We start from the raw sequence: 11,145 nt of genomic DNA, 5'->3' as shown, positions 1-11,145 counted from the left end.
TTAATTGTTCTTATATTTTCAAAAAAAGCATTTAATGCGAAGTTTTAAATCCTACAAAGTTCTCAATCCTAAACATTTACGTTTTCATTAAGGTCAACATCATGTGATGATTCTGTGAGCTGGGGAACAGCTTATAATAAGTATAAAAAAATTATACATTTTTCGGTTTTGTGGCTTGTTTTCAGTTTCATCTCTTAAAATTAAATATCCAATTCACGTTACGTTTTCCATCCTTTTGAAGGAAAACCTCAGTTTTCATTCCCCTTTCATCTCTCTGAATTTGTCATTAAAAATTAGTATTCATTACTTCTTTCCAAATACCAAAAATTGTAAACTTCCATCAAATATACAATTTTAGACTAATTATTTTGAATGGCAATAAACTTATAAATAGTATTTCTTTTAAAATGGAAAAAAGTTTAGTACACTACTAATCTTAATATTCCTTGTTCTTCTGGAAATAAATTATTCCTCGACATTATCCTTTTCTCTCTGTTATTAATACCACCATTCCTTTTTCATGACACTTCTTTCTACTTATGCATTATTTATTTATACATATACACTGATATAATTTATACATATACATATATACATATACACTAATATAATTTATTTGTATTAATTATTTTATTAAGGTATGGTTTCAAATTGATCTGGCAATTTATTTTTCACTAACAATTATTTTCTTTAGTTTGAAAAATATAACACTCTTCATTCATAAATTTTAATGAGATTTTATTTAGCACGGAATTTTTTTATCAACAAAATGCACCAACTTAAATAAATAATTTCTAATGAATTGCAAAAAAAAATGTAGATAATAAGCTATAATTGAATCGTGCTATAGACTTTTAATGTGAAAATTATTGAATAGGGAATTTTGGTTTATATCAGTTGTCATGTAAATATAGATGAAGCAAGTCAAATCTGGGTGAAATGAAATCATAACACTACATTTTGAGTACAAAGAATTAGTCAACTTTTCGTACAACTTTCCATCCAAGATAAACAACTTGCCATAATAAAAGAAAAACATATTTTAATGGGACAATTATTAAATATGAGATTTTGATTATATCGATTCTCATGTTGGTCTATATGAAATGAGTAAAATCGTAATCAAATTAAAATGTTTTTGGTAGAATAAAATAAAAGAAAAGATGTTGTTAACGGAAACCAATTCATTTACAATGGTACTAACATGTTTTCAGTTTTTAATTATGATTAAACATCTTAGTATTGTTATTAATCAATTAAAAATTATTTAGTTTAATATAAACTTTAAATAAATTTTATAAAAATTAATAAATGGTTGAACAAGAATTTTGAATTAATGAATATATTGTAATAAAACTCAACGTGTACAGAACAGCTAGCAGCATGCAACTCCAACTTAAATAAAGTAATTAAAATTTGAATAAATAATTAAGAGCATTAAATTAGTGATTAAATATTTTGTCCCTTGCAATAATTTTGTTAAATTTAATTAATCTCTTAAACTTAAATCTGTAGAAAAAAAGGCAACGTATAGTAACAGAGAGTGCTTATTCATATTACTTATTCATTCATTCAATCCAATTCAATTCAGCACAAACAAACAGTCCACTCATCGTCCATTCATTTCACACAAACACACAGTCCAAGCAAAGCAAGAACCAAAGAGAAGAACCTGATTCCACCGCCACACTCTTCTCTCTCTCTCTCTATCTCTTCTTCTTCTTCTTCTTCTCATCGACTCTTTCACCATGGGTGTGTGTCTCTCTCTCTCTACACACGTACTCATTTAAATAATAACGCGTCTTTCTCTTCCGTCATGCTCTCACAACTCCCCATGAAGACGCACAACACCATTATATAACGACAGCAACACCTTTCACGTCAAACGCCACCACAAGCCCTTCAGTTTCGGTTTCTTTCTGATTCATCGGTCAAACAATGGCCAACTGGGCAGCCCTAGTTCAGAATTGCGTTTCCAAGAAGCAAAACAAACAACTCACAAGACTCTACTTTCTCACCTTCACCACCTTCCTCTGCACCCTTTTCTACCTCCTAGGCCTCTGGCACCACTCTCCGCCCTCACTAGCCGCCGTTTCAGCCGGCACACACCTCTCTGGCGCCCGCAACTGCCCCGACCCAACATCAAAACTCCTCTCCAATTCCATTTCCAATTCAACTTTGGATTTTTCCGCTACCCATTTCGCTCCCGATCCCGAGGAGTCTGCGCGTGGGTTCCACGCGCCGCCTTGTGATCCGACGCTGGCGGAGTACACTCCCTGCGAGGATGTGCAACGGTCGCTGTTGTTCCCTCGCGAGGACTTGATCTACCGAGAGCGGCACTGTCCCGTGGAGGCTGAGGTGCTGCGGTGCCGGATTCCGGCGCCGTTCGGATACCGTGTGCCGCTGCGGTGGCCGGAGAGCCGCGATGCTGCGTGGTTCGCGAACGTGCCGCACAAGGAGCTGACCGTGGAGAAGAAGAACCAGAACTGGGTCCGGTTCGAGGGAGACCGGTTCAGGTTCCCAGGGGGTGGGACCATGTTTCCACGTGGCGCAGGTGCGTACATTGATGACATCGGAAAACTCATTAATCTAAAAGATGGGTCCATCCGAACCGCCTTAGACACTGGCTGTGGGGTACGTACTTTCTTTGAACCGGTTCGGTTTAAGAGTTTCATTCCTTCATATTACACTGTTTTCTTGTTTAATTTTACTGTAACACTTGTTTTCAGATCTTCATTTTCGATTAAAATTTTTCTATATGCTTGTATTTTGAAAATAAAAATTCTGAATATCATATTCTTTTATTCGATACACGAATTACATTCCATTTCTGATTGAAAATTGAGAGGCCTGAATCTCAATTCGTAATTTATTTTGTTTTGTTTTCTAATGTTTTTTAGTTTTAGTTGAACCGGGCGGGTCACCACCTTTCCATGGATTTTTGTTTACTTTTGATTATTTTATTTTATTTTTCTGTAGAAGCTTTATGTTTGTGTTTGGTTTCAGGTGAACCGAGTGGTTCGCCTCTTTTCCATTGGTGGTTTAACAACTATAGAATAATGGGTCCACGCTTGACCAATTGGGTTTTTCCGGAAAAGATAAACTCTTTTTCTGGTATTAATAATAATGGGAAATTTTGTCTTATTTGGAATGTTTCGAAAAGAGAATGAGGATGAATCGGGATTGTAAATGCTACGTATTCTTTCCTTCTATGCTTCAAAAAATGTTATTTTTTATGGAATGGAATATCTTATTTGAGTGATCATGTGGGTGAAAGAAGAAAAAAAAGGTCGAAAATTGATCAAAATTAAATCCCGCAAATTTTGTCTCAGCATGTTCTTCCAATTTTTTAAAATATATTTTTAATACTTTCCTATTTTTTTATAACATGTGATGGTGGCCCTTCCTTGTGAATGCCATGAATTAATAGATAAGGATTTGAGTGATGATATTAGAGACGTGAAAATTGGAACAACGAATTTGTCCAGTTGTGAAGGGAGGAAAGTGAAATGGGAATCACATAAAACTAGTTTACAAAACAATCTACTTAATTCTTCAGATCGAAGTAAAGTGCGATCTTGACTATGACAATAAAGTACTACGCAATTGGCCAAACATACTAAATATATTTTTCAATTCAATCGGTGCTAATCATGGTGATAATATTATTGGAATTTATGTTGTTCGTTGAAGAATCTCTGGAAAGGACAATCTTGATTATGGAGTTAGATGTTGATCCCTAACCAACCATCGTAATTATGCTTTCTTCATCTGATTTGCAATTTACTTCATCAAACTTCATTATTAGAAGACATTTTGTTGGACCCCTCAAGCTTATTTCTCATGGTTTTGAAACATGTTCCATTACGAGCATTATTTTGGTAATCACATTGGAATGGTTTTCTGTTAAAAATTTGGAACACATTATAAGCCTATTACTATTGACATGGTTAATTACCAGAAGAAGTTCATTTTTGTATGTCACAAATTCTCCATTTGGCCTAATTTAATGATTTGTTTATACCATTCAGGTTGCAAGTTGGGGAGCATATCTTCTGTCACGAGACATTTTAGCAGTGTCATTTGCACCAAGAGATACACACGAAGCTCAAGTTCAATTTGCTCTTGAACGAGGGGTTCCTGCATTGATTGGAGTTCTTGCCTCAATTAGGCTTCCTTACCCTTCAAGGGCCTTTGACATGGCACACTGCTCACGTTGCCTCATTCCCTGGGGCCAGAGAGGTACATATAATAAATTCATCAAATCTTGTTTCGTGTGCACATTTTTGTGTGGACTAATTTTTGTTTTTTCTGGTTTTCAATGGTGATGTTGGCAGAGGGAATTTATTTGACAGAAGTTGATCGAGTGCTGCGTCCAGGTGGTTACTGGATTCTTTCAGGGCCACCGATAAATTGGCAGAGCCACTGGAAGGGTTGGGAGAGGACTCGTGAGAGTCTCAACGAGGAACAAGATACAATAGAGAAAGTGGCAAAAAGCCTATGCTGGAAAAAATTGGTGCAAAAGGGTGACCTTGCCATATGGCAGAAGCCCACCAATCATATACATTGCAAAATAACAAGAAAAGTCTTCAAGAATAGACCCTTTTGTATGGCAAAGGATCCAGACACAGCATGGTAACGGCAGTACCAATCTTAAGATGGCTAAAATGTGTTTTAGCAAAATTGATTCTATTTCCATGGTTTTAGAAACATATATAATTGGTGGCAGATTTAGGATGAGAATAGACCCTTATGGCTGAAAGTTGAGAGACCTAAAATACGTCTTAGATGAAGATAATTCTCGGATAGTGAAGCTTTAGGTCGGCAGTATTGCAGATAGATCGACTTACAATCACTGTCACTGTTAGTTCCGTGTGCTATTGATTTTGCTTTTGAGCCTATAGCTTTTCTATTTTCTCTTTTCTAAGGATAAAAAGCAAATTATGCTTGCTGCCAATGAGAGTTTAGTAGTGATACCAAAACCACTTGGAAGATAAAGCTTTTAAAGTGACTAGTCAGTAGTCAGTGCAACCATCGCTTTTTCCATCTTGTTTCTCACTCCATTCCCTTACCTTCCCGAATCTAGCTGATCAGCCAAAAGGAGAAGATTCTGTGTGGCCCCTAATGTTAAATATTTTGTTTACATGCTTTTGGCGACCTTTTCACTTTTAACATTTTGTTTCGTTGTCAGGTACACCAAAATGGAGACCTGCTTGACACCACTGCCAGAGGTGAATGACGTCAGTGAAGTTAGTGGTGGCAAATTATCAAATTGGCCCGAGAGATTAACAGCAGTGCCACCAAGGATTAGTAGTGGAAGCTTGAAGGGAATTACGGCTGACATGTTTAAAGAAAACACAGAGTTATGGAAGAAGAGAGTAGCATACTACAAGAGCTTGGACTATCAGCTAGCAGAGCGTGGTAGATACCGTAATCTGCTTGATATGAATGCTTTCTTGGGAGGCTTTGCAGCTGCACTGATTGATGATCCTCTGTGGGTCATGAACACTGTCCCTGTTGAGGCCGAGTTCAACACCCTTGGTGTCATATATGAACGTGGATTGATTGGAACCTACCAAAACTGGTATGCCTTTCTTCCATAATAGTAAATTAGTAGAGGGACTCATTCTAGGAAAAGTAGAACATAGTTGGGTAGAAAGTAGCTTTCTCATTGACTGATTAGATTAGAAGCATATCTCACTTTAGCTTAATTTCTGTTCACCACTGCTAAATGCTTAAACACAACTCAAGTGGTACCAACTTTTGTCCTTTACCATAGACAGGGCACTGTTATACAGATACACTTGTTTTCAATCTATTATTATGAATGATTTAGAAACCAAATCTTTGTCTTTACACTTTTCAACACTAACTACTTTTGCTTACAGGTGTGAAGCAATGTCCACATACCCAAGAACTTACGACTTCATACACGGTGACTCAGTTTTCAGCCTATACCAAAACAGGTATTTCTCAATTTGGTCAGCTAAAAAATGTTACAGGGATGGCATCTCCTACTTTCGAAGTTGACTAAGTACTATTTCAATAGTTGATCGAAAGACTTGAAAACTGACAGATAACTACTTCAATGGTGGTTCAATAATTTAAAAATTGTATTAAATAATTGTCTTAACCTGTGGCAGGTGTAAAATGGAGGACATTCTTCTTGAGATGGATAGAATTTTGCGGCCACAGGGCAGTGTGATCCTGCGTGATGACGTGGATGTGTTGTTGAAGGTGAAGAAATTTGCAGATGCAATGGAATGGGATTCCAGAATCGCAGACCATGAAAAGGGGCCTCACCAGAGAGAAAAGATATTCTTTGCTGTTAAGAAATACTGGACTGCTCCACCCCCAGAACAAAAATCAACATAGAAAACTCTAAATTCGTCTTCTTTCTGGCTCATCATATGTGTAATTTTTTATTTCGTGTTCACAATTTTTTTCAGAATTCTATTCTTTTCCAACCCCCGCTTCTATGGGTGGTGTGCAAAGTGAATTTTTTTCTTTACACCAATTATGGTTTCTTAAGTTTTTCACTTTTTGGTAACTTATCTATCCTGTACTCCATATCTATCAATCAAATGAGTGTGCAAAGGAACCGATTATAATGTTTTTACCAGACACCAGGATCTCTACATCATATGTTTGTCTCCTTACAAAATGTCATTTTACACGAATATGAACATTTTTATAAGAATTAAAATTTTAATTATTATTAAAAGGTAAAACTGTGAAATGAAATTTAAGCAGATTAATATCACAATTTCCTTATAAAGACTGGGAATGTAAAACGTACCTGCAATTACTGGTTATGTAAGGAATCGAGCTGGTTCATAACGCGTTTTATTTTGTTTACTGACTGTCACTTAACACATTAATATGTATTTAACAAATTTAATAACGCGTAATGTAATTGTATCGTTAGATCACAACATTTTTTCAAAAATAATATGAAAAGTTAAAGTTGATGCCAGCTTTGCTATTTTTTTTATTGAAATTAAAATATTGAAACAGTTAATAATGATTAAAGCAGCTTTCTCGAAAAGAATAATTCAATTTTTTTTAGTGAAACTAAAATTGAATAAAACTAAATTTCTTCAAAAAGTGTCATAGAATAAAACTATCAAAATAAAACATTACATAGATAATAACTTATAACTAAAGACAAAAGCAAGAGTAAGCTACGAGTAAAACAATTTATCATAATAAAACAACATTGCAACATGTTTTACATCTCACACAACATAAACATCCATCCTAAACATGCAACAAACTTAGACTTGACTATCCGGATATACAATGAATGTCGAACTAAAACATGTTCTGCCCTTTGTGTAATGAAAAAACTGACAACCATCAAAGCTACCTCACAAGGTTAGTCCTTCAACATGCCTTTTGCCAGATGGAGAAAGGCCCTAGGCTAAGACCATAGTGGGTTATGCACTTGTGTAGTGAAACAACTGACAACCATCAAAGCTACCACACAAGGTTAGTATGTACCGCGTCTTAGGCCATACTGGAAGCACCTAGACTAAGACCTCATGCTACTCTCACCACATGACTCATTTCTCTCTATTTGAGCATGAATGATCATTAGAGTGTCAGGATAACCCATCAGAACTGAGCTTCTTACCTTCATACTTAGAATACTTGAAACCACCACCAAGAAGTTCCACCTTGGAACTAACCTTTATAACTTTGAAACCATTGATATCACTTCACATTCAAATAGTACACCAATACATGAGACTACTAATCATACATTAAAGAAATAGAAACAACCATACAAGTAATCAGAAATCACCCATTAACATAATTTATTTGTGGCACCTTGATACTCATATATTTAGGTAAGGAAAACAACTCTGAAACCCTCACCAATAGCTCTGGAATAGGGTCCAAAACCCCCAAATTAAAATAAAAGAACGTCCAAAACGAACACTCGGAACCCCAAATTTGAGATCCCGAAAAGTGAAAAAAAAATCTGCTGAGTTGCGCCCAACGCCCCCAAAAGGGGCGCCCGGGTGCCAGACCCCTGGAACAGGGGCGCTAAGGGGGTGCCCAAGTGAATTATTCTCGCAAAAACGCCTAGGGGCCCTTGGAGGGCGCCTAACGCTGCACCAGGTTCTAAAATTCACCTATTTGGACTTTGGTGACTTTCTATACAACTTTAAATTATTCCTAAAAACTCTTAGGCACTGAGAAACATTTAAAAACAGACCCCTAACTTGACTTGACCACTCGAAATCCCAAATTGACCTATGAAAACCCAAATTTACTCCTATAAGCTACCCAAACTCAAATGTATACTTTCTAACCCCTATATCAGTTTCCCAACTGCATAACCAGGTCTAAACAGACTAGCTAGTACACCCCAACACCCCAAATTGATTACAATCCCTCTGTTTCAAGATCTCACCATTCAAAATCTCAAATTGGGCCAAAAACCTCTCAAAACTCATCCTAAGATGACACCAATTGTCCTATACCAGATTTTTCTCATTGAACAACCTAGACAAGTCCTAATGAGTCTTATAACACACTCTCAACTGTCCAAAACAGTCAACACTTCTTACTTCTAATTCTCACTACTCAACCCCCCCCCCCCTTTTCCACTAAAACATTTCAAAACATCAACAATGAACCCTAATCTTTGCTCCATATCAGTTTTCAACCATTTAACTCTTCTAACAAGTCCCAATTAACCACATAACAGTGCTAGACCAATTGTCATATCACTCAAATACCAAATTCTCAATTTCACTCACCAAAACCTCTCTTTTAAGCTTGAAACTCAAGTAACTTGACCAATATTTCACTTAACCACTTGAATTCAGTTTCAAACATTTCAACATCATCATCATACTCAATTATAACAGTATTAATCATCATAATCACACTATATCACTTATATTCAACATCACACTATCAAAATCACCAATCAAACATACATTTTATACACCTAATCATACCAATTTTCTCAAAATCATCTATAACTCATACATACACCAAATTTATAATATAAACACAACTAAGACAAGTTCTAGTTTCCCTTACCTTAGAAGAAACAACCTCAATCCACGGAAACGTCCCGACGGTCGCTTGAAACGCAAGAAATTCCTAAACAGACCTACGAGGCACCAAAATTGAAACAAACAGAGTTCTTAGAACTCTAAATTCATCAAGAGCAAGAAAAGAGAACTAAATGATACATGCATAACAATTTTGTCCATGACCATTGACCGAAGCAAAGAGGACAGAAAAACGAGTAGAAACTTACTTGCTCTAAAACAGAAATTGATAGGTTGGATTTGTAGACCTTGACGTCATGGTCGTCTACACACCTCTTGATCGTCAAAGAGATAACTCAAGAGTTAGAACTCTTAGAGAGAAGGTAGAGAACGAAAATTGGTTTCTTGAAAGATGATACGTTTTAAAATGATGAAACTCGTTTATAACAAAACTATTTATAATAAAATCGTTTAACATTAAAATAATCGAGTTTCACTATTTTTAGACCTCCACCACTTATAAAAATATCATTTTTTTGGGGTTTTACAAAAAAAAATATTTGAATTAATCAAGATTAGTTAAGATTTAATATATCTATTTATGAAAAATGTAATAGATTAAGAAGGCTAAGAACTCATTTCTCTAATCTTTCAAACATAATTTGGGATCTGTTGTTTTCAGGAAAAGCAAAGAAGAAGTGAAATTTAGGGTCTTTGATATTTTTTTTTGTATTGATGTTAATCATGATGTGTGTTTTCTTTTTCTACCTATAAGACGAAGTGATCAAAGAATATGTTTTTTTATTTATTTCTTAGTATCATATTGGCACTGTCACCTAAAACAATCATATTGAGATTGCAAATACTTTTGTAATAAAAATAATCAAATTTAAATATCACAAAAAATTTATGTGAAACTCTTCTACCGCCAAGAAGATGTTTCTCTTATTCTAGAAGTTATATTTATTATTAATTCAATATCATTTTATACTATATATATATAAGGTTTAAATCATCGGATAGTCTTATATTTGTTAAAAATTTCAAGTAGATTCTCGTTTTTGTAATTATCTCATGTATATTTGAAAAATTTAAGCCAATTAAATCATGTCTTATTTTTAAAGAGACGTGTCATTGTGATTAAATTTAGTAAATGATATATTTTTTAACCAAATAGCCATAGTTTAGGAAAGGGCAATGAGAATACAAAAATGTCTCACAAATATCATTACCTTTTACCATTTTCAATTCACACATAAAAATCAGCTTGCAAAATTTGTTAGTTTATGAAACACATTTTGAGTTCAACATGCAGACTTCTTCACCGTAATTTTATGAGAAAATCCTTAAATTTAGGGTTTTGTTTTTAATTAATTTTGGTAAAAATCCCTAATTCTGAAATACGATTCATCTTTCCGTGTTCCTCTGTGTCAACCTTGATCTGGAGTTCAATTGGTATCAACCGTGATCTCGCATTACTTTTAGTGCTGTGATGGAAGTGCGACAATTTCTTCTCCCTTCCCATTCTCCGTCACGATGGAGGACTGGCCTCGCCGTGTGGTCTGGATTAAAAATCAACTTAAAATTTAGTAATGAAATAATGTTTACTAAATTTATTAGAGTCGTCTTTTCAAAAGTCTATATTTAGTAAATTAACACTCATAAATTTAAAGTTTATTGCATGTGTAAATTAGCAAATTTATATAAACTTTATGTGTTAGTATTTATTTTTTAACAACATTAATCGTTTATTTTCGATCTTTCAAGTGTTGTGTTCCTGCAGGCAAAGATTGTTGTCCACACATGTTTCGGACGAGCTCTTTTGACAGTTTCTTCATCAATGGTATTCACTATATTGTAAAAACAACGGCTCTTCACTAATGCAGCAAACACATAAAAGTAATCTTTTTCAAAGTGCTGCAGTACTGAGTCACGTAACATTGTAGACAAATTTGTCACCATTTCACAATCATGGCGATAAACCTGCTTTTGCAAGGAATGTCTGTAAGAAATCTTGACGAAAAGATGGATATGGAAAAAGGTGACGATAAATATCTGAGTTCGGAATCTAACTGCACCCATTGGGTCTGAAGCCTCAATAACTATATAGTAATATTGACTTTATCATTGC

At 34.9% G+C, this 11,145-nt stretch overlaps 1 protein-coding gene across 1 annotated transcript; it reads left to right on the top strand.

Annotated features, from left to right (window-relative positions):
* The first annotated feature begins 1,577 nt into the window (after positions 1-1,577).
* LOC148199074 (putative methyltransferase PMT15) lies at positions 1,578-6,624 on the top strand. Its single transcript, XM_088114728.1, has 6 exons — positions 1,578-2,634; positions 4,032-4,242; positions 4,338-4,635; positions 5,192-5,584; positions 5,889-5,966; positions 6,144-6,624. The coding sequence occupies exons 1-6, from the start codon at positions 1,939-1,941 to the stop codon at positions 6,373-6,375; spliced, it is 1,908 nt and encodes a 635-aa protein (XP_087970854.1). The 5' UTR covers positions 1,578-1,938; the 3' UTR covers positions 6,376-6,624.
* The last annotated feature ends 4,521 nt before the right edge of the window (positions 6,625-11,145 follow it).

This window comes from Vigna umbellata, chromosome 4 (genome assembly GCF_029865625.1).
Source record: "Vigna umbellata cultivar VRB3 chromosome 4, Vumbellata_1.0, whole genome shotgun sequence".
Taxonomy (NCBI): Eukaryota; Viridiplantae; Streptophyta; class Magnoliopsida; order Fabales; family Fabaceae; genus Vigna; species Vigna umbellata.
The sequence above is the reverse complement of the archived record's forward strand: the minus strand, read 5'-3'. Positions and strand labels throughout refer to the sequence as shown.